This window comes from Euprymna scolopes, chromosome 22 (genome assembly GCF_053919585.1).
Source record: "Euprymna scolopes isolate OS-2025 chromosome 22, ASM5391958v1, whole genome shotgun sequence".
In the NCBI taxonomy this organism is placed as follows: Eukaryota; Metazoa; Mollusca; class Cephalopoda; order Sepiida; family Sepiolidae; genus Euprymna; species Euprymna scolopes.
In genome coordinates this window covers 39,624,563-39,649,682 of record NC_136503.1, presented here as the reverse complement: position 1 = coordinate 39,649,682, position 25,120 = coordinate 39,624,563, and the positions used below count along the sequence as shown (strand labels likewise).

At 33.8% G+C, this 25,120-nt stretch overlaps 1 protein-coding gene across 1 annotated transcript in view; it reads left to right on the top strand.

Moving 5' to 3' along the window:
- LOC145243997 (uncharacterized) overlaps positions 1–10,890 on the top strand; it is a 59,007-nt gene extending 48,117 nt beyond the window's left edge. The window contains exons 5-6 of the mRNA XM_080107144.1: positions 5,414–5,579; positions 10,507–10,890. Of these exons, the coding sequence (XP_079963270.1) occupies positions 5,414–5,579; positions 10,507–10,709 (369 nt within the window). The 3' untranslated portion in view covers positions 10,710–10,890. The remainder of the gene's footprint in view (positions 1–5,413; positions 5,580–10,506) is intronic.
- The last annotated feature ends 14,230 nt before the right edge of the window (positions 10,891–25,120 follow it).

Below are 25,120 nucleotides of genomic sequence, written 5' to 3'. Positions count from 1 at the left end.
AATCGTTTCCTGTTAGAACTGTTGCATAAATATTAAAATATACACACTAGACAATCAACTAAATGATATGACGTATATACATACACATGAATATACAGATAAAATATAAACCCTCACTATTTAACATGTATATCATTTTGGAACATATTTATATCCACACACAACGTAAGAGCCATCCTATTAACTAAAAAAAGTGCAATTTTGAATAAATACATTTCAAAAAGTGACATTTGTTTTACTGATTAACGAATATTTACTTGACAGTTTTTTTGATAGTAAGAAAGAAGAATCTCAACTCCACTGTTATGTATCTCTCTCTCTCTCTCTCTTTCTGTATATATATATATATATATATATATATATATATATATATATATATATAATCTCATCCACATGCAGTAATGTTTCGCTGTATCACAGCTCATCAGTGCAGATAGACAGGCAACTATCTCAAGCCAGGATCGAAACCTGACCACCCAAACAACAGTCAAGGCTTCTTACCATTACACTATTCAGCTGCTGCTGTGCGGGCAGTGAAATAACAATGCTTTGACATCGTCCAAATACCTAAGCTCGATTTGTTTACACAAATAGCATCGCTTAATATGCTAATGGCAGTTTGTATATCACTTCCCAATATGCTCAACCCAAGATAGGGAGCATTATAGTCATTCACATACAGTACTGTTTCGCTGTTTCACAGCTCATCAGTGTGGCTTGATATATATAATTGTAAGATAGTCAACATCATGAAATTTGAAATGCAGACTTTTGTCATTTATTTATTATATGCTTTGTAAATACATTGAGCTCCATAAATTAAGGATTGGTATAAATATGTGAAATATAATTAAAAAAAAATATTTCCACAGAAATTATATATATATATATATATATATGTATATGTATATATATATATATGGCAATCAAGCGACAGAATTTTCCATGTTTCATTCTCATGATGATTCATCAGGCAATAGGATGAAACACAAAAAATTCTGAGTCGCTTAATAACCATATATGTTTTCAAAACTTACTACATAGCCTTACTTACGTATTGGACACTTTTGAAGTAAATACTGAAAATAGATACATAAAATTTTATGTAGATACATAAAATGATAATAATAATAAATATATATCTATATCTATATATCTATCTATCTATCTCTATATATATATTAGAGAGAGAGAGAGAGAGAAAGTTCAAATGGAAGCGCAAAAGACTTTAAAGTCAACATTTCACCTAACTGTTGTGTGGGTTTTTTCGGGTTAAAAGTGGTAAAAATGAGAAGATCTGTAATTTGGGTTAATATATATAGTAATCAGGGTATAATAAATTTAAATCTATGTAAAGATAGATAGACAGATAGACAGACAGATAAATAAATAGATAGATAGACAGACGGATAGATAGATAGATAGATAGATAAAAAAAGTAAAAATGAAATGGAAATATATTAAACAAAACAAAATGGAGTTTCCTGTCGATTTTTAATGTATGAGGTTCATACAATAAAGTTGTCTGAAATCCATGCATATCATTTATTTGTAGAGGTGAAGGCTTTGTGTAGGACCATCCATATTTTTGGAACAACTGCTAACTTCAGTCTGTGCAATGGCTGCCACAAGACAAAGCAAACTATAGATGTCAGGTTTTACATCAGAGTTTTCCTTCTAGACACATTTCTTAATGAAGATTGGGTGTATCTCTCTCAGTTAGTAATACCAAAGGACATACCATTTAACGCTGAACAAGGCACGTTTGCAACTTAATCTGATAGTCATAGTTTTCAAATCAATAATAAATAGATTTCTGTTACATCAATCAATATAAAACTTATATACTGATTCAGAATAAAATTATCTTTAAAATGGTATTTTAATATTTTTTTTGTAATTTATATATTCCAAGAAATTGCTATTTGATTCTGCCTATTAACAATGAAACACACTGGTATGGCATGTCTGTGAGCAGTCGATGACTTTTCAGACCCACGCATTTTAGGTTTGTTCATATAAATACTAGACATAGAACTTCTACTAGTTGATGACATTTCATATTTTTAAAACAATAAGAGAAAAGAATCGTCTATATCACGGAATTTGAACAAAACATGTGTAACTCTCCAGTAAGAAGTCATCTTGAAATTGAGGCTTTCTAGTACAAAAATAAAGCAAGATAGAAACTTCTTTCAAACGGTATGTAATAGCTAATATATTTATTTCTTTTGTTATAAAATTTGAAAAGAATTGGTTAAGAATTTTTTACATGCGCATCGATAGAAATGATAGCTAGTGCTGATATTTGATTGTTTTCTGAGTGCCGTATGTTATGTTTATACATATTTATATAATATTCTGTCACTGTAAATTAATAAACACTGAAAATTTCATTAAAATTGATTGATTTCCTGAATTTTGGTAATTGAGTGAGGTCTGTGACCTAAAACAGTCCCACAAATTTCTGAAACGCTTTATTTAGAAACCCATTCTTAGCATGGGGATAAGAAAGTGTTTTGTAACTATTCTGTATTTTCACTTAACAATTTAATCAAAAATTACAATTATGTTAGCGTTATTATTTAGAAACCTATTCTTAATATGGAGAGGGGAGGGTGTTTTGTAACTATTCTATACTTTCACCTAACAATTTAATAAAAGAATATATCATAAAACTTGCATTTAACTTGAAAATAGTATTACAAAAATAGCACTGTAATGTGTTTTATTTCGTTAAAACATTGTTTTCATTGAATTTAATTCAAACAGCTTAACTCAACATCATTTTTTTTTTATTTAAGTAACAAACGCTTTTAAATGAGTTAAAACACACAAACCACTCACCCAGTTAAGTAAAAGAATAACTTATCTTGCCTATGATAGCATTTATTGGGTTTGATTTACAATTCACAGAGGTATGAAAACATGGTCAAAAAGCAAATATATAACAAATAGATGTTATCAAAGGCAAGATAATTTACTCTTCTACCTACTTCTATAAATTTTGGGTGTTGTAAATATTTATTTTGTTTGAAAAACATGTAGTGTCAAGCGTTACATAAGAACAAGAAAAAATGGCTGCAATATCTCTTGAAATCTTTGAAGTCTTGATGATTACTAAAAAATAAAAAATTATAAAAAATAGTGGTAGAAACCCACCCGATAATTGTCACGGCAACTTAAAGCCGTTAAAATGAGACTTAATTATGCTAATTAGTTTAATGTACTTGAAAACATTACAATTGTTGTAAGTACAAAATTTCCTTTCATTTGATATGCTACAAGCCATATTTTGTTAATATTTTCTTTGAATTGTATCGTGGTGGCCATCTTGGATTACTCGGTCACCATGTTGGATTTTTCATGATGTGATAATAACAAATGATAATGTCCATCAGAATAATACTTCATATGATGATAACACCTTACCTTCCATTTTTCTTAGCTGTTTTTATGATGTTTCCACTTAAAGCCGTTAAAATGAAACTTAAATATGCTAATTAGTCCGTAAGTTACCAAGTGAGATAGTCGTAAATACAGCCATTTGAAGCTTCATATGTTAAAAAATTTCATCATAATACCTTAAAAAGATCTGAAGATACAGCTTTTTAAGGATGGGTTGATCTGTAAATTGTGCAAATTTCCTACCATTTTCTGTCACGTTTATATCCTTTTGAATAGGACTGACTTAAGAAAAATGTCCAGTGAACCACGCATTTTTTAATACTTTGAATAGTCATTACTCCAGTTCTAATGGACCGATTTTAAAACACTAAAGGTAATATTTCTTTGTTTTTTGTGCCCATTTCAATGATCCTTGATTTGAATTTATTCAATATAAAAAAACAAATGATGGGGTATTGTTACTCCCAGTCATTTTAAATGTACTCCCACTTATATATATGAGGAAAGGTAGTTTGCTTGAAGCATTGCTGATAAATAAATGTGGAAGAATATAAGAAGACAATATTAATGCAGGGAACTTGATAACACTCGGTTCCCTGCTCCTTGCATTTCTATAGCCTTCTTATACTCTTCCACATGCACAAATATATATATATATATATATATATATATATATACTCGGGTTTTTTTATATTCAAAAGTAATGGACTAATGAATTCAACGAGGTTGTTAGATAGTGCTCAATAAAAAGAGCTGATAATACTTGTTTATTGTTATATAAACATGCTCACATCCCGCTGCTACAAATAGCGGGATGTGAGCATGTTTATATAACAATAAACAAATATATATATATATATATATATATATATATATATATATATATATATATATATATACACACACACACACACACCATTAGTTATCATATATATATTTCCCCAAAACGTTTGGCTTTGATGAAGGGGAGACTAAGACTTGTTGCTATGGTTTCAAATGATCTTAAATAACAGCAAGGGAAGACTTGATTCCAAATATATCTCATGTTATATCTCTCCTCTTTTGGAAATAGGGTACAATTATGAATATCTCCAGTATCAAATAATCCTTATACATTGTGAAATTGACTTTATGTATGAAAACCAAAGAGGGGAGATATAACATATGAAAAATATTTGAAATGAAGTCTCCCCTTGCTGTTATTTCAGATCATTTAAAACCATAGCAGCAAGTTTTAGTCTCCCCTCTGTCAAGGCCAGAGATTTGGGGGAAATATCAGATATTTTGTAATTCATATGCAAAATTAGGAAAACAAATGACTATGATTGAAACATTTTATGGCTGTAAAAAGTACCAAAAATAGGCTCTGGATGATTGATGACCCCTTTAATGTGTGACCTTAAGGACAAATGTCATATAACCCACTACATAATTCAGGTCGTTATCTTTCCAACGAGCCTTTATTTGTTAAATTCTGATCAATAGTCGTTGTGATTTGGAACTTATAAAATGTCCAAAACAGCTGGTGTGTGTGTGTATGTGTATATATATATATATATATATATATATATATATATATATATATATATATATATATATATATATACTTCTAACTGAATTGAATATTAAAATGCTCACATCTTTAGTTCTATGGGACAAAACTACATGAAAATTTGCAGGCTTTTTGAAGATTTGATGATTAAAATTTTATGAAAGTTGGTAAAAAAGAACCTTTCTTTTCAAATCAATAAAATATGCCCAAATTTGCCTACATTTGTATATATAGTATCCTGGCAGACTAGCTTCAGTTTTGCTGCCTCGGTTGTCTCCCCTGTGGCCTCGCCAGGCCACTAATATACAAAATATACTTAGATGTAGTATTAGCAAAATGAAAAGATTTTCTGGGGGTTTTTTCCAGTTTTTTTTTCCCCCGTCAGATTTATTTTATCGTTTTATCGTTATATATATTTTCTCTATCAATGTTTACTTTTCATATTTTTTTAAGGAACGCTTTGGACCGGGTATGATAACTTGCATGCAGTATTCCTTGGCTCGGGAGCTTGTATGCTTCAAATTGATCAGGCACGACTGTATACTTGACTGTAAACTTTCATACCTGAATTTGTTGGCTATTCTACCTGAGGAAATATCCATTCAATCTACTGACCTAGGTAAGTGATGTAAACATCTACCATGCTAATACTCTATGCAACTCGATACCATTGTCTTTTCTTTCTTTTCATCAAGACATGAAGCCACTTGATGTAAATAGCAATGCTATAGGTAGGATGAAAACAGTTAGCAAGGAGAGAGTTCCACAAGTTTGTTGTTCTTGGAAAGAAGCTACTGGAACACACGTTGTATTAGAATGAGAGTTCAAAACAGGAAATATGCCCAAATTTGCCTACATTTGTATGTATAGTGTTGTGGCAGGCCAGCTTCAGTTTTGCTGTTTCGGTTGTTTCCTCTGTGGTCTTGCCAGGCCACTAACTTACAAAATATACATAAAGGTAGTATTAGCAAAACGTAAAGATTTTCTGGGGTTTTTAACACCGTCAGATTTATTTTATTGTTTTATTGTTATATATATTTTCTCTATCCATGGTTACTTTTCATATTCAAGTCAAACAAGCTAGAACAAAGGGAAGTGGGAGAATAGAACGGACAATTCTGAAATACCCATGCCATAATAGTATTTATAGAAAAAACTGAGACTAGCAAGCAACATCACGTTTGTAAGAGAGAGGTTGCAGAGGAGAAGGGGAGGGGGGGGTAATCAAATTACAGACACGTTTCTGCATCTTATGAGGAACCGTCAAGTGGGACAGAGATTCACCTCAAATCTATGATGCTGAATCCTGACTAGAAGACAACTCTTTTAAACGCGAAATATCAAAGAATTATTAAATTTTAGTTCTAATTTTCCACAATTTATTCAATAAATTGCTTTATAAGAGTACAAGCTTTCAAGTTTCACATCATACTAATTTATAAAAGAGATTTTAAAACGATTTAGTTTACTTCTTTTTTTTAAGGAGGTGAGACAGTTATATAATACTGTTGGCTGTTGATGCGTATGAACCTCACCTGTAAGTTTCACAACTGAACGCCTTATAAATGCAGTTAAAGAATGTAGCAAATAAAATAAATTAACATAGGAAACTGATTCATTTAAATCATGCTAAAACCATGCAACTCTGATCCCCATCTGGCATCAATTGAAATGGATGGCTCTCGTCTTGGAGAGGCTCCATGTTTTGACAAGCTTCTGGGTTTGACCTTTACTCCTGATCTAAAATGGAACACGTACATCAAATCTGTTGCCAAGGACGCTGGGAAAATGGTAGGATCCTTCTACCACTCCAGAAGATATCTCACTACTGATGCAATTCTCTATCTTTATGAAAGCCAAGTACGTCCAAGGATGGAGTACTGCTGCCACATCTGGGCAGGAGCTGCTAAAAACAGCCTATCCTGCCTTGACAGAGTACAAAATAGACTTCGTGGTTTAGTGGGGAATGCTCTTTTCTCTTCCCTGCAACCTCTCTCCCACAGAAGAGACGTTGCAAGCCTATCTTTGTTTTATCGCTATTTCCATGGCAAGTGCTCGTCTGAGCTCCAATCCCTCATCCCCCCTCGCCAATCTTTCACGAGAAACACCCGTCTGGCTGAAACTACTGTCAATAATTTTCCCCACTCTTTATCTGTGCCTAAATCCAAACGTAGATTACATGAGCAAAGCATCTTTCTTAGAACTGCACGCCAGTGGAACTCTCTGCCTCTTGCCTGTTTCCCACCTGACTACAACTTGGACGTCTTCAAGTCCAACATAAACAAACTCCTGACAAACCGCCCCCTTAAGTAAGACACTCTATCAAAACCCCCAATACTAATGATTACTACAATACTATCTCATTGATTACTGTACACGCAATAACCCTTATCCCTGAGTGGCCTTCGGGCCATTATAAGTGGTGACCCCCATGTAAAAAAAACAAAACAAAAAAACTTGGTACTCTTCATATTATATTTCAGTTCTAAGTATACCTTACACCGTTCGATAATTTTTTCCAGACTAAATTGGGTCGACATGTTTCAGTTCCCAGTACAAACTCTTGAATTATCTAGTAGTCTACATAATTCTACCACTTCCAGGTTTAACTGCCTCCTCTCCGATTTTTGTGGGTATAGAAATTTCTCCTCCCCTTCTTCAACCCTCTGACCTCGCCCCCGACTGGTCTTTAATCTATATTGTTGTTACGCTTACAAAAGGTCAACTTTTGTTATTGTAAAACCATTTTTGCTACCGTAATTATTTACCATGATTTAACTTCAAGAAAATAACTTGCATTCCGCTGCATACAAGTTAATAAATGGTTTGTTGTAATTTGTATATTGTTGCCTCATTTGATTTTAAATAGAAAAACAAACTTTAACTTGTAACTCTTGCAAAAAGAGCCAAGTTTATTTTAAGATTATTTTCTTTTCTTTCCAACTATAAACATATTTGGATTTCAATAAGTAAGAAATTGTCAGTTTAATGGATCAAGGTGCAAAGTAGTGATGGGACGATTCCAGTATTTTTCCCGATTCCGATACAATTACTGATTTCGATGCCTTATAAATCTCTAAATATTTAACTATAAAAGTGTTATTTTGTCCCGATTACTGTAAAGACACATCTTAAATGTGCCTATATTTTCTCAAGCATAAAACACACTTGTGAGGGGGTGATCTAGAGATTTTAGTTTAAGTTAAAATCAATAAATATTTACATTTTATTATTACTACAAGCAGTGGAATATGTTTCTTAAACCAAAACTAGATAAAAAAGATAATTTAAGGAATTGGTTTTGGCATCGGAAAATAGGCTAAAATTTTTACGATTTCGATTCCGATACCCTAAAAAACTATGATTTATCTGAATTCCAATTCCGATTAATTGTCCCAACAATGTTGCATGATAACAGCTGATGAACTTGAAATGCTTTTTATAAAAGAATGACAGAAATTAAGTGTGGGATATATTTAGCTTGGAATGGTAAATTATTTTACAGAAAGTGTAATTTGTGAAATATTTTATTTCACAAATTTTTTATTAAGCTTGTAACCTATATTATATTTCTCATTGTATCCTATATTATATTTCTCATTAGTTTATATGTGGCTATGTTGCAAAGTAAAAACTACTCAGTCTCAAATAGCAGGAGACCAGACGTTGCCCAGAATTGAATGAGGATCAACTAATGTTTCACAGTTTCAGTACCTTTTATTGTTATTGAAATTGATGTAATCGACCATTTTTTTTATCAAATTAACTGATTGGCTGCTCTAGTCGTGGACCTACCACGGGTACACCAGGAGGAAACTTCATATGCCTCCATGCATTGACTTAGTCCACAATACATTGTAGTTTACATTGTACTGTAGAATACCTACTCTTAATTTTACAGAATTATTTTTATATGGCTTGAATTAAAGTTTAAAAGTCAAGTATCATGGTTTAATCGTGTTCTAAACAGAAACATTCATTTTGTACACTCCGTGTCTTATGAAAGAACCTACTGTTGAGTTTATATGCTGGGCCTTTCTGCTTGTGTGATGATAAAACTTCTCAAATGTACCTATGATGTTAGGCTGTATAAGGGTGTGAAGGTGTAAAAATTAAACTGTAATCAGAATTTTGGGATTATTGATGCTTATCAGAGGCATTCTGATACAAAACCTATCTAAGAACACTTCCAAACATATAAATTATATTTGTGTGAAATTAAAAAAAAATTTGCCCGGCCAATGTATGTGCAATATATAGATATTGCACATTCTTTTTTTATTTGTTTTTAATGCCAGGTAGTCTTGCTAGTCTGTTATATACAAAGAGAATGGATCATCACTCCACAGACCTATGTTTGCGCATATCATATTTTCTAACTTGCCGTGGCAGTTGTTCTCTCCTCCTGGATTTTCACCAGAGCCCTGTTAGCCAGTAGTTTTGACACTATCATGTTTTACATTCTCCTTACCATGGTGAGGAAGGACTGGGCTTTAGGGGGTGTTTCTGCTGTTGTCTGGGCAATCTTGCTGAGTGCTGTTGGAGTAGTATCATTCTCTCCACTGTTCTTGTTCCCTAGCCATGGAATTTATATAACCATGGAGAAATGTGTTCAGCTCTCAGTTGCTAGTCCCACATTAAGGTTGAAGAACCCGAACCTCAGATCATTTGCAAGGGCATTTGAGTTTACTTGTGCATACATCAGTGAAGGTTATCACCCAACAGGTCTCATACAATCGGTTTAAGAACCCTCTTTAAATCCATTACTAATAGAGATTATGTATCTGTCTGTTTGAAGCAATATCTATACTGTTATCACTTGGCATGGCCTGAGTAGGTTATATTCATACCAGTTGAGTCAGAGGTTATATCAACTGAAATATGAAAATAACACCCAAGATGAGATCAATAGTCCAAAGAATCCAAATGATATGAATAATCTTTGTTGACTTTTCACAATAACAACATATTTTTACAATTGTGTTTTCATGAAGGTTTTATGAGGTTCAACCAGTATACTAGTTTCACTTACTCTTTATCTGTGCATAAAACTAAATTAATATTTCATGAGCAAAGTTTCTTTCTTAGAACCAACCATCTGTGGAAGATAATATGGGTCTCTTTCCCTGCTGACTATAACATGGTGGTTTTCAAGTCTAATGTAAATAAGTTCTTGTTGAGCCATCCTCTTAAATAGTTAAATACTACCCAAGTTCCACCATTACTGATCATCATGGTGTTGTCTCATTGGACACTGATTGACCCTTATCCTATAGTGACCTTTAGTCCTTGATAAGCGGTGACCTTCCTAGTAAAGAAAAACGTTTATTTTGTCATCAAATTGCATTTAGGAATTATTTGAATGATATTAGAGAAACTAGGAATTCTAGGATCCTGTTTGTGTTAGAACTTTGCTCAGGATATTATAATCATGCTCACCCTTACTTATAGGCCCTAGTCGCATGATTGCCAGGCCTCTTACAGGTCTCACCTTGTTTTTATTGTATTTGTCAGTTTTGACATAATTTCTTCTTTTTTTTCTTCAGCTCAACGATATTCAAGTGAATGGTTGCACCAATTTCAGGAAAGCAGCGGAATGTTTCTTGTAGAACTGCATTTGCCATCTGCTATTTCTTCCATCATTCAAGCAATCGATGCGGCTGCGGCTGAATTTGTCCATAGTTCCACAGAAACCAGCAGCAGCAACAGCAGTGAGAGCAGCTCCGAGAACAAAGTTGTCGAATCATGATGAATCATTCTGTCTTCATTTCATTTAAGTTTAAACTCTCATAACTAAAGACACTAATATTATTAGACAACTAGGAGAAGGGGGGGGAACTACAACCATATAGGTCTATCATGAAGTACCATCTGTAAATTTATATATGAATAAAATATGATATTTGTGCACTTTAACCATAAATACAAAAGTTCAATATAATTTTAATATTTTTATGAAACACAAAAATTCAACCTAACTTTAATATTTAAACATTTCATTTAAAAGATAAATCTTGATGAGGCTTGTAAACATGTACACTTTCAATGAGGCCATACCATCAGAGTCTCCTCTTCTGCACACATCTCCCTATAATGTCTGACAATACACAGTTGCGAGTGTTGATACCATCAATTTTGTTGATAAGTCATTGAAAAGATGTGCCAGCCACTTTCGCCAAAGTGTAAACATGTATACTACTGCATGTTTAATGGGATACATAGTTGAAATGCTACAAACAACAGGCCTACAATGGGGAAAAATTAGTTAAGAGAAAGAACCATATATAAATATTAATTAGCTTCTTTAATAAAATAATGACTTCTTAAAAATGAGGGTTCATGCTGAGAAAGCCGATCACTTGAGATTCTACAAAAGTTATGTCTACTCCAGGTAATAGATATCCTAATCAGTCAATTTTTATGCTCGTAGATTAAGAGCTGCTGATAAATCTCAAGTGGTCTCATGGATATGGTACAATTGATATCTATATATATTCAGAGAAAGACAGGGAAAGAGGAAATTTCTGGTTTTTGTTGGTCTCAGAGACAAAGGAGCTTTTGAGCACTTAGGTGAAAGATTGTTTTCAATTGGAAATTGTTCTGCAAGTCTGTTGTGTGGTAGAGAAATCAAATGTTATTTTAAATATCTCAAAACAAGACATCATTACTTGTTTTTGTTTTTTGTGATTTTGTTTTGGGAAGCAATAAACTTTTGTTACAGCAGTGACCAAAGTCACATGGTTGACACTACAGTCGGTGTCGAAATCAAGCATCAAACAGAGACAAGAGTCAGAGGATCACGACCTGTGCAAACATAAGTTAATGGGCATAATTTAAGTTGGAGATCACCATCCTCAACATCGTCCACTTTATTGTCAGCTTTTGTTTTAGGGGTTTTATGCTTTTCTATCAGCTTACAATCTCAGTCACCAAGCTTGGCCTTTTTGAGAATTGATTCTGTTCAAATTTCACCACATCCAAGTTTTCTTGATCATCCAACTTTCCCTCAGCCTTCCACCTCAAGGTCTTTGCAGTTTTTCACACACACACACACACACATACACACACATATATATAAGGTGCCTTCAATATGTTTCCAGACTTTTTTGTACAAACATTTAAAGTTGTCGTAGACTCTTGAAAATTCAGTATGTTATTGCTATATATCTTATGTGATGACTGACCAGTTTTTATGGTATTAGGTTAAATGAACAGCTACAGCAGGAATTGGAATACACCCTACTAAAGCCTGCTTGTTACAGTAGGTGAATTTCAAAAATGCAATCTGGACGTGAGGACACTTTAGAAGGACGATATGCAATAAAATTCTGTTTTAAATTTGGAAAAATGACACAGAAACATATGGAATGTTTCAGACTGCTTTTGGGCCATCTTGCATGAATCGAGCATCAGTTTTGGAGTGACATAAGAAATTCAAGGAAGGCAAGGAGTCTGTAAGGAATGATGAGAGGTGTGGGAGGAATAAGAAAGAACACCTGAGTTGATTGGTCTAATAAAGAATTTTATGGATAAGGATCGTCATGTGTCTATAGACAATAAGTGCACAGTTTGATGTCAATGTGGGAACTGTACACACAGTTATGTGCAAGGAACAGAAGATGCAGGAGATTTGGGCGAATGCATCAGTTCACAACTCCATCCTTGTCACAGACTATTTGACCATAATTGGCATCAAGACACTTCCTCACCCTCCCTATAGTTCAAGATCTTGCTCCCTATGACTTTTAGTTATTCCCTAAACTCAAGGAAAACCTTAGAGGCTGTCGTTATGAGACGAAAGTGCATTTCAGCCGGAGGAGATTATTTTGAAGGAGACTAGAGTTTTATGTGTGTACTATCAATAAAAGTGCCCATATGAAAAAAGTCTGAAAACTTATTAAAGGCACCTAGTATATATATATATATATATATATATATATATATATATATATATATATATATATATATATATGTGTGTGTGTGTGTGTGTGTGTGTGTGAATAAAAAGGAAAAACCTAAAAGAGTAAAAACAAAAATAAAATCAACGTTTCATCCCTATTTCAGAGGCTCTCCAGAACAGAAAGAGAACTGAACTTCTCTTTCGTATGTGATATATGACCGTCTTCCTGTACATCCTCGCCTAGAAATCCTGATGATGACCCCTGAAATAGGGACGAAATGTTGATTTTATTTTTGTTTTTACTCTTTTAGGTTTTTCCTTTTTATTCACATTACGTCTAAAGCATCGTTTATATCTTGCTTTATTTTATTCATATATATATATATATATATATATATATATATATATATACTAGATGATTATTTGTCATATAAGGGGTAAAACTAATTTCCCAAACAGATAGTTTTACACCAGTTTAAATGTACCCTTATAAAGATTAAAAGCATGATAATAAACCTTATGTCTAGAATCTTTATTCAAATTTTCATCATAATCGATTACATGAATTTTATAATTTAGATAATTGCCAAAATTTATGGCTGAGGGGGGGGGTCTTAAGAAAAAACAGGAATTCAAGCTCAGATATGCCCAAACTAACATAGCCGACTAATTGTCAGGTGCTCATCAGAGCCGCTATGCTGATTTGACATTATATATCACTTTTGAACATTGTTCTGTCATTACGCTGAAGATGAGTGATAGACATTGGTATTAATCAGGGTGCAGTGAAGAGTATGCAGTGTATTCTATTCAAGTCGTAAATACAAATTTCAGAGAATTCAGATGCAAAATTAAGCTGTTTAGAGTTTGCTGTTTGTAACTTTGTCTTTGTGTTTTGGAATTTTGTACAATATATATATATATATATATATATATATATATATATGCACTAGTCATATATATCTGGCATTGCCAGGTAGAGGGTTTAATCACTTACTATTTAAGAATAGCCTAACTCTTAATTCTTTTACGATTTTCCTGAAAGTGGACCACATGTTTGATTTACAGAAACATAAAACACAGTCATCTTGATCTATGAAAATCAAACAGCGAAATTACTCTCATAGCTTAAAGCAGAGATCTCTCATAATTTCAATCAAGCATACTTCAAGTTTTAAATTCAACTGATGTCAGCTAATAATAAGTAAAAATAAATAACATTAAATATAAATTAGGTTAAAAATAAATAATTTTTTTTTTAAATTATGAATAATATAGAGTGCCATTATATGCCCGATAATACTAGTTACACATCTGAAACAATAATTAACTTCCAATTTCTGCAGAATAGATCAGTCGAGCAGAACCGCAGCAATTAAAAAAAAATTTAAATAAGGTAAACAAATAATGATTAGTTAAGAATGCAAATATAAATAACTAAGGTTAAATGTTAATAAAAAAAAGAAATATAAATAATACTGAGTGTCAACACATATCCGATAATACTAGTTATGCATCTGAAACAAATAAAGTCATATACAAATTCTGCGGAATAGCTCGATCTACAGTAAGATCCATCACACATGTTTTAAAGTCGAACAGATGCCTGACAAAGGAAAGGCATCCCAAAATATAGCATCATGGATATTCCATCCGACCATCTTATTTATACGCCTCCCCTCTCCCTTTCTGTGTATTAATAGTCTCAGGTAGTAAAAATAATTATACAATAATCTGTGCTGTTATAGTATAATAATGAAAAAATATTGAATTTCAAGCAAAACAAATGGTATGTGCGTAATTGTCATGTCGCAAAAGATAGCATATCCAAAAATTACAGGAAACTGCATGCCTGTGGAACTCTGTTCCGTCTGCCTGCTTCCCACCGGACTACAACTTGGATGTCTTCAAGTCCAATGTTAACAAATTCCTAATGAACCGCTCCTTTAAGTAAACACTTCATCAAATCTCCACACTAACGTAATGTACTTGCAGTAACCCTTATCCCTGAGTGGCTTCCGGGCCTTGATAAGTGGTGATCACTGTGTAAAAAAAAAAAAAAAAAGAAACGATAAGATAGAAAAATAATTATTAATGAAAAACAGTTTTCAATAAAGTTTATATGAGGAATAAAATTTATCTGACATTTTGAATTACATTAATCATGTAACATAAGCAACAGAACTTAATTATCTCTTAATTATCTCCCCTGTCAACTTTTTCTTTTTTTTTTTAGTAACCCAAACAGTGATTTCACTTCATTTCACAAATTTCTTTTTTCATTAATAATTATTTTTCTACCCTATCGTTTTCCATAATTTTTGGATATGTTACTATTTGAGACCTGATAATTACATAGGTACCATTTGTTTCACTTGAAATTCAATATATTTTTGTTATTATAATAATCTTATTGAATAATCTTTTATAAACAATAGAGTGTATCACAAGTTATTAATAATACTATTAAACCCATAGCTGGAGAGACAAAAAGAGACGTGGCGGGGGCCATAGATATGTGAAAAGAAAGTCCGATTTGAATTGTCTATTTTTTTAGCAAACCAACTTTTTCTTGATTCAAACAATAAAATCCAAGTGTAATGGATTATATATTGTTTTTCAACTATTCTTTAAATATTAAAAATACCAGTTCTTTTATGCAGTGATTCATGTTATTGGTCAGAGATGAGCAACCTACCATTTGCGTGCATCTTGCCAAAATCTTCATGCTGATCAATCACGTTATTTGAGAAAAAATGTATGTAAATTTGACAAAAAAAAAAAAAAAAGCCCTAAACAATAAGCAATAAATAGCCACACACTTCCAAATAATAATATTGTGAAACATTAACATTTTCTTCACAAATGATTAATCCGGCAATTTTGTTACGACAAATGATTGGCTTTGCATGTCAGAATTCTCAATTCAGTGCTTTAGGTAGATTATATGGATTCACACTGGAAAAATTCAGTTGGAAAAGTGATTTTCTCCTGAAAGTTGAAGGTTCAATCCTCAGTGCGGGCGACTGAAAAACACAGGACCTCTCTTCAGTCATGGCTTACAGAACAAGAGCATGCTCCCTCTATGAAGTAAATACCATTCTGTTGTGCAGATTCCTGAGTTAAACAGAAAGATTCCCAAGTTGAACAAGATATACCCGAAGAAGATCAGAGGTTACATCAATCAAAACATAGTGAAAATGACACTCAAGATGAGAACAGTAGTCCGAAGAATCCAAATAATACCACTAACTTATACTGTCCGTGACCATATTAGTGTGTGGCTGTGTAAGTTGGAGTCTGCCCTTGTACCAATACACTGTTTACACTGCATGCATGAGCATGTCTTTGAACTTTTTGAACGTTTTAGCATCATTTTGTAATTGTGAAAACTTTTGTCTCCAGTTTTGCTTTGAATTGTTCTAAAATGAATGAATTACAATCCCGAGATCACAATAGTCCGGATTTAGCAAGCGCTTATTCAGACAATACTTTTCTACAGCCGTGAGACCTGACCGATGAGAACTGTGGATCTCGATCTAATTCTGCAGATCTACTGGCATTATTTCGTTTCCAATACACAAATCTGAATGCAATGCAGGATAATCCTTCTTTAACCAAGCGTTTTTAAATATGACTTTGCTGGTTCAGCACCACTGCATGCTGCAATGCACCAGAGTTCATCCATGAAACAATAGATCCAGAACCACTTCAAAGATGTCCATGTAGCTGGGATTTTACACTATCCAAGTCAATGTCTACCCTACCTCCAGTTCACAGGTCTACGGTGTTGATTGCTGATCCCAGGACTGACTGCCTATAACTGTCTCAGCTGCAGCTGACTGTCATGTATGGTCTGTGTTCATTTGAGATGCTATGTGTTCGATGGGAAGAGCCAGCTCTACCCATCCTGCCACCCAGCCAGCAAAAGTTGTCAAGTCAATAAATGAATCGATGACATACAATGAATATACATTGAACTTAACAAAAATTGACCTTTGACATTACAAAGGAATTATTATCTCTGAAGTCTCTCAAATATTCTGTTTCTGGGAAAGATTTGCAAAATAGCTCTGCGTTTAGCCCCAACCTTCATAATATATGTCATTAAGGCCCATGAGCTGAAAAATGATGTCATCGCTTTTAGGTCCTAACAAGCAAGATCTATCAGATAGTCAGACCGTCGGTAATGAATCAAAAATCAGTGCTTAGGCCATCTTAATTTTACAGAGGGCTGAACTTGAAACTATTACAACTGATGGTGCTCCTTCATTCACAGATAAATATTTAGATGCTGCAAACTGGATGAATAATACATTCATTTTTTTTTTTGTGCATCATTGCTGCGTTGCCTTTTTAATGCATCATACATCAAGAAATTCTCTCTTTCTTTTCTTTAAAATACAAACGTTATGGATCCAGTGATGTAGGCAATGAATTCAATAAGTGCACTGTGACTGAAATACAGACTATTCCAAAGTTTATCAAGGCCAAAAACCACTCAAGGAATGGTATGGATCTTCAATTTACCCCACCTCTACCCGCACCCACCCCTCCAAAATAGTTTAAAAGTCATGTTTTTCTGTTACTATTTCTTTCTATTTCTATTTTACTTTTCTTTTTTTTTTAATACTAATTACTTATCAAAGCCAAAAGCTGATCGAGGATAAGGATTAGTAAGATTGTCAGTTGAATGATGAACAATACTATTAGAAAATTGGAACCGATGTGTGGAATGGGTAGAATTTCATTACTTGAAAGGGTTGCTGACAAGTATTTGTTGGCATGGGACTTGAAGATGACAATGTTGTAGTCAACACCTTAGCAACACTGATGAGGAAATTTCGTTTTGTTTTGATGTTTCCCATGTATATGAACCAACACAGATTGTTAACAAATCCACATGCATATACGATGCTGATGAACATTTTTCAAGCCTCTTTGACCTTTTACTGACAATTTGTCCTGTTTGACCTTGGAAAGCACACACATTTTACTAATGTCCTATAATATTTAAATGTCAACTGCTTAATTGTGAGAAAAGTATTAACAAAGATTTTTGAATTTGAAATACATCCATTGTGAGATTTATCAGAGGAATCGGAGCGTGACGAACAGCGTTGAGATTTTGCATTTGCTATGAACACAAGACAAAAAGGCAAAATGCAAAAGTGTTGAGAATAACAGGAAATGAAAGTTCAGTCGATGTACATTTTTCTGAACTGGGAATTAATTGAAACGCATATAATGTCACATGGTTCAAAGAGGAAGTAAAAGAGAGAAAAGTTTGTTTATTGGAAGCACACTATGAAAAGTTGAGATGAGTTAACAAAATACAATTAACCAGTAATTATCGATCTGTCTCCCCCCCACACACACACACCATTGATCAGTGATTTGGTATGAAGATCAAGTTGAATAAACCTCCCCTGTATTCCAACAGTGTTATCTTGCCTTAGTCCTTTTTGAAAATGTAAATTATGGGATTTGATTTCAGTTTGAACGGATCATGCAGGTGCACATACAAAAACAAGCAGCTAATAATTCTGTAATAATGATGGCAACTTGCTTTCCTGCATGTATGGCACAAGTTACAACAATTGTAAGTTGAAAAAAAAAATAGCACAAATTCCTTTGATTGTTAGTTGGCACTTTACCAGCTTCAGAAATCAGTTATTATTATTATTGTTATTGTTGTTGTTATTGTTGTTGTTAGTCATATTATTATTATTATTATTATTATTATTATTATTATATTAGCTTTGCTTAGCTCTCTCTCTCTCTCTCTCCCTCTCTCTCTCTCTCTCTCTCTCTCTCTTTCTAACACTGGCTAGCTGGTAGTCAGTAAAAGAAAAGTCTTTCCATTAAAGGTTGTTTGTAGACAAAATGTTTACAGTCAAATAAAGTTAATAAAGAGCCAATTTTGTTAGTTGGCATTCCACAATCATCAAAAATCGGCTTTTTTAAAAAAATTCCATTTTCACCCCAAACAAGGCACAGTGCCACTTTGATGTAGAGGGCTACTATTAAGGACATAAGTTGCAGGGATATTATGTAGGGAGTTGAGCAGCGAGATGTCTGTTCACATTACACTTGAACTTCTGCATGTCAGTATAGTTGGGAAAGCAGGAATCCAGAAAAGAGTTCCAAAGTCTAGCAGTTCTAGGGAAGAAACTATTAGAGTAGAAGGCTTTCTTACATCTAGGGATCTCTAGTGTGTAGGGGTGGAATTTTATTGCTTTTCAGGGGTATTTATGTTGAAGGGGTACAAGGGCTTGTAGTTCGTCCGAGCATTCACCATTAAAATACTTGTAGAACAGGCAGAGGGATGCAACATTTTGTCAATGGGACAGAGGTTGAAGCTTTGATGACAATTTAGGACCTAGTAGGTTAGCGACTTTCTTTTGAATCCTGTCCAGAAGCAAGTAGCAGATGCACTAGCCCAAATGTGACAACAATACTCCATACATGGGTGAATGGCGGCCTTGTACAGGATACTTTCAGGCATAAGTAGCCTTCTAGTATGGTAGGACACTTCAAGTCTCCATTGTTCTCCAGGCCATTCTAGCATGGTAGGACACTTCAAGTATCCAGTTTTTCTCATGTGAAGCTAAAATTATTTTCAGTCACCCTTCACAAGCACAGATCAAGGCATGTGGTTAGGTTTTTAGCCAATAAGTTTAGCTTTCAAAATCATATAGGGTTTACTTATTTTTAACTTACATTTTTCAAGCTAGAGCACCATTTGTGTGAAAAATTAGTGAAAAATGGGTCTAAATTTGTGATAAAACTTTTTAAGGCCGTCAGAAAAAAAAGTTGTATTTCAAATTCACTTTGCCAAGACACATAATAAGGCATTCAAGCAAGAAAGTACCATATGTAGATTGAATTCAGCAAAAAGACCAAAAATGTTTATTGGGGATTTGCCATGCAAGAATGCACATAGTCTGTGACAATTTTTAAAAATTTTTTTCCAAGTTTTACATTTTTTTTTTAGCTTTAAAGGCCACAGAGTTTCTAATGCATACATGAAGTGTGAAATATAAGTCATTCCATTGCAACATACGATCCACTTATCAGAAAACGCCAGTTTTATTAAAATCTGATGCAAACAGGAAAAGTTACAACTAATTTTGTAGAGAATGTTGGCTTTTGAAACCGAAAATAATTTTTTTTGATAAATTAAATCACAGGCTCTAAATAAATCTAAATAAAAAAAAAAATTCAACTCATAGAAAAGTTTCTTCCTAGTGTTTATGAAAATATGTATGAGCCAAATTTTTTATTAGTATTGAAATTCAGACAACACATTAATTTATCATCCAGGTCAAATTTTCAAATTTTCTGAAAAAGTGATCTTTTCATGGTATGTATGCTAGGAAAATGCTGGAAACCCCATGAATTATGTCCAAAACAATGTAGCCAAAGTACACAATCACAGAATTGAAGCTCTGGTAAATTGCCACAGTATATACTACTTAGACATATTCTACATTTGTTACGATAATGACGTTAGATTGTTTTACTATATTGAACACAAGAGTTGAATTGTTGTTCCCTTTATTTCATGCTGTTGTTGTGGTACAATATTATCAAAAAGTCATTTTGATGGTAGTTCACATTCAAATATTGTATGTAGTTCAATGGGATCAATTAAGTGGCACTTACAACGCCACTTCTCTGGGCAAAGAGAAACTGATTGTGAAATGGGTCGGCAAGGACAGCTACAACCAGAAACGTGTTAATCATATCCAGAAACTTAGTGAAAACTTAAGTGATGCTGCACTGCCTTCAAAATCGAAGCATATCATGCATTAATGTAACATTGCCTTAGGAATAAGATTGTCATACACTACTTAATAGTTTTTCTTTGTAAAGTGACTTATTTTGTTTGCAATCTGTATGATCGTGCATGTTATTTCTGAATTTGATAATCAGTAAATCTTCCAGCCTCTTCAAAAAAGTATCTTATTTTCAATTTCAATTTTAGGTTCCTAGTGAAAAACAAACAGTACAAGGACTATGGTTTTATTATGTCCAGTAAACCAGTCAAAATACTAATTTTCAATTTAGCGATCTGACACTTTGAAAATGCTAAAATATCTCTAAAACTAGACCAGATTTTGTATTTTTGACAGTTTATTTTTAATTCTCCATTAAATTTGGATCCGGAAAAATGGCATGACAAGCCATATAACCTTATTTTGAAAAATGACCTAAACTGCCCTCCATGAGAAAAACTTTTTCATGGAGACTTGAATAGTGTTGTAGAGAGAGCCCACTTTCTTTGCAGCAGCGTTGGCAATGCTCTCAATATATCTGTTCCAGCTCATTTTCCCTGTGAATGTTAAGCTGGGGAGTTTGAAAGAAGTACTATGTAAGAGGTAATATATTTTTAGTCATAGCTATTGGTGGTTGAGAAGTTTTCTTGTAATTATTGAAGGAAACAAGCTTAGTCTTGGCAGCATTGAATGTGATCATCCATTTTTGTCCCCATTCCATTACAGATTCGAGGTCTTCTGCTAGTGTTTCTGCCATTTCCTTAGATATGTGTTCATTCGTTTTCCCCTAGTGCCCGTTATAGAGTGTGGTGTCATCAGCAAATATACCAATCTCAGAGACAATTTTATTAGGGAGGTCATTTATGAATATTAAGAATAAGAAAAAATAATAAAAGACCAAGGATCAACCCCTGAGGTACACCTGCATTTATATCATATTGTTTAGATGTACAACTGTCAAGGACAACCTGGATTCTTCTCTTATTTAAGGATTTAATTATGTTAAGTATTCGTCCAGTGATACCGTAACATCTGATTTTCCTGAAAAGACCATCATGCCATACCCTGTCAAAATCCGTAGATTTATCTAGGGGTACCGCTCTACCCTCCCCTGTTTTGTCCAGTGGATGGTATATACGTTCAGAGATTTCAGTTAGGATATCTGCTGTAGAATGGGCTTGCCTAAACCCATATTGTTGGTCAGACAAAAGTTTAGAAGCTATGAGGTGGTGGACTAGACGTTGATTAATTATGGACGCAAATATTTTGGCAAAAACAGGACGAGGCTAATGGGATGATAATTAAATGGGTCAGTTCTTTCGCCAGTCAGGAAAACAAGATTCGTTAAGGCATTTTTTGTAAAGTTTGAAGAAGACTGGAGCAACCTCAGCAGAGCATTTTTTTAATAGCACAGCTGGGATGAGATCGGGTCCACATGCTTTTGAGGTGTCTAGGTTTTTTTATGATATCATGCACCTGAGAAAGGTGTGAGAAATGTGGAGTTGGAGGCAAACCGACTTGCAAGTATGCTAGCCTTCTCAGTTGCCATGCAAACAACCTCATGATTGTAGATTTTTCAGAAATCATGGGCTCTTAATTTCTGTGCTTCGATGCATGTTCTAGTAATTTCAATATATTCTCTTTTACAATTATTATTATTTTAATTATTGTTATTATTGTTATTATAGAAAACAATTATTATCTTTTCCTTATATAGAAGTAAAAAGACATTATTTTGCCATCTAATTTACATGCATGTTTGTGGTGTGTCCAAATATGTATATAATTTAGATGACACTTCAAAAAGATAAGTTACTCTTTTTTTTTTTTTTTTTTTAAATATTCATGGAGACATTAAGAAATACTAGAGAGTGGGTGAATCAACATAGAGTAGGAGGTAGCAAGAGAAATATATAGATAAGGGCGTGATTTGTTCAGGTAATTATCTATTACAGCTTATTAGAACAACTAAAATAGATGAAAATGTATATAAAAGTTATATTTTAGCATTTTGTACGATTAAAATACATAGAACAAAAGCTTTAAGGTAACTGCGATGATTGCAAAAGTGCATGCAAAAATAATCAATTAACAAGGTACATAATAATAACTGAACTTTCATGTGATTTTGAATTTCAGCTCAGTCTGGCCAATGGTGATGCGGGGAGAGCAGTACTCTACCCGAGGAACGGGCTGGTGGAGGACTTCCATCTTTTTTAAGTTAACCTCACAAAAATCAGTGAGTACAGAGCCGGCAACTCTTCTTTTTACATGCATAACATAATCTTGGCTTGACATCGCGAACAAAGATTCTATGCAGGACAAGCAGGTTTGGCCGCAGTGACTGCAGTCAAAAGTCACATCAGGTACGGCTGCTGAGGCTTCCCTGATCTTCCTCCACCAGCGTTTCTCCTGCAGATTCTCTGTGCAGGAGATCTCAAATCGTTTCTTCAGTGCCTCTTTGTCATGGTGGTCAGTGGAGAGTTCGCCATATAAGGCTATTTTGGGCAGGCGATGATCCTCCGTTCTGGAGACATGCCCAGCCCAGCATAGCTGCGACTTCAGCAGCATGGTCTCGATGCTGGTGATCTCTACCTGCTCAATGACCTCAACATTGGTGAGATGGTCACTCCAGTGAACTTTGAGGATGGTGTGGAGACAGCACTGATGGAAATGCTTGGGAGTCGTTGTTGGTGACGATAGGTTGTTTACAACTCAGAGCTGTACAGGTGGGTGGAGAGTATTACGGCTCTGTACACACTGATTTTTGTGAGGTTAACTTAAAAAAGACGGAAGTCTTCCATTGGCAAGACTGAGCTGAAGACCGTTCACCAGTTTACCTATCTGGGTGTATCATCGCATCAGATGCCCAGCTTGACAGGGAAATCAACAAGTGATTGGACAAGGCAAACAGCGCGGTTGGCAGACTGTACAACAGTCTGGAAAAACAAACACTTGAAGAACAGCATAAAAATCAGTAAAAATATGTAATTCAAGCTAAAACTACTAACTTTGCTTAGCTCTCTCTCTCTCTCTCTCTCTTTCTCTCTCTCTCTCTCTCTGGCTCTCTTTCCAATGCTGAATTTTTGGGCATAGCCAAAAATCTTTTTTTATTAGTTTTAGAAATTACAAATCTTGATTCAACAATCCAGCAATATTAAAAAAAGTTCCAAAACAAAAGAGTTTAGCTTTAATATATTTTGTAACGTTTTCATCAATGAGTTTTGTAACAGCCACATATGGGATCTATTTACAATGTAAAAATACGTAAAAATGTTTTCGTATTCAAACTAAAACTACTAGCTTTGCATTAACTTTGCTTAACACACTCTCTCACTGGCTAGCTGGTAGTCAGTAAAAGAAAAGTCTTCCCATTTAAATCTGTAGACAAAATGTTTACAATAAAATAATTTTATTAAAAAGCCACTTTTGTTATTCTTGTTAATGCGACAACGATGATAACCGCAACAAGAGAAATATAATTACTATATCTATCTAGAGAAGATGGTTAGAGACGAAGCTAATACCATGCCAAGTTAATTGCGCTTGGATTGACAACATCATCAAGATGTAAAAATATGTAAATATGCTTTTGTATTCAAACTAAATTTCCTAACTTTGATTCTCTCTCTATCTCTCTCTCTCTCTCTCTCTCTCTCTCTCTCTCTCTCTCTCTCTTCCCAACACTGGCTAGTTGGTAGTCAGTAAAAAAAAGGTAAGTCTTCCCATTAAAGGCTGTTCGTAGACAAAATGTTTACAGTCAAATAAAGTTATTAAAAGGCCAATTTTAAATGCTGATAAGTGATGCTGATAATTATGTCTGAAATGGAAAAGTTAATTACGCTTAGATGGTCATCTTCATCATTAAGAGTAAAAAGTTGACGATGAAGATTAAACAGAAAATATTCAATAAATATATCAATATATGAAATATGAGTACACAATAATGCAGCAATAGAAAAAGGTAAGAGTGATACAACGCAATTGACATTGGGGTATTTGAAAGCAAAAGAAACACCTGGATTGGACAGCAAACTGGAGTAAATGACATCATCAACATCATACGAACAGCAAATCACAGACGGGCAGGTCACCTTTCAAAATTTATAGACAACAGGTGAACATCTAGAGTGACAGAATAGACCCCAAGGCAATGAGAAAAACAAAAACGAAGACCTAATAACTGGGGGAGAGGATCTCAACAATGGATTGGAGCCTACATAGCCACACTTAACTAGGGACAAAATAACATGAAAGGAAACTATGGAGGATTTCCTCTTCCTCAAAGTGAGATCAAAAACCATAATGATAATGATGATGATAATGATGATGATGGTGATAGTATTTGCTTCTTGATGCAATTCCCTTCCTATATAAGTCAGATACACCCAAAGATGGAATATTACCACCACATTTAGGAGGTGTCACCCAGAGCATTCTTTCCTGCCTTGAGAATCAACTTTAAAATCTAGTGGGAAA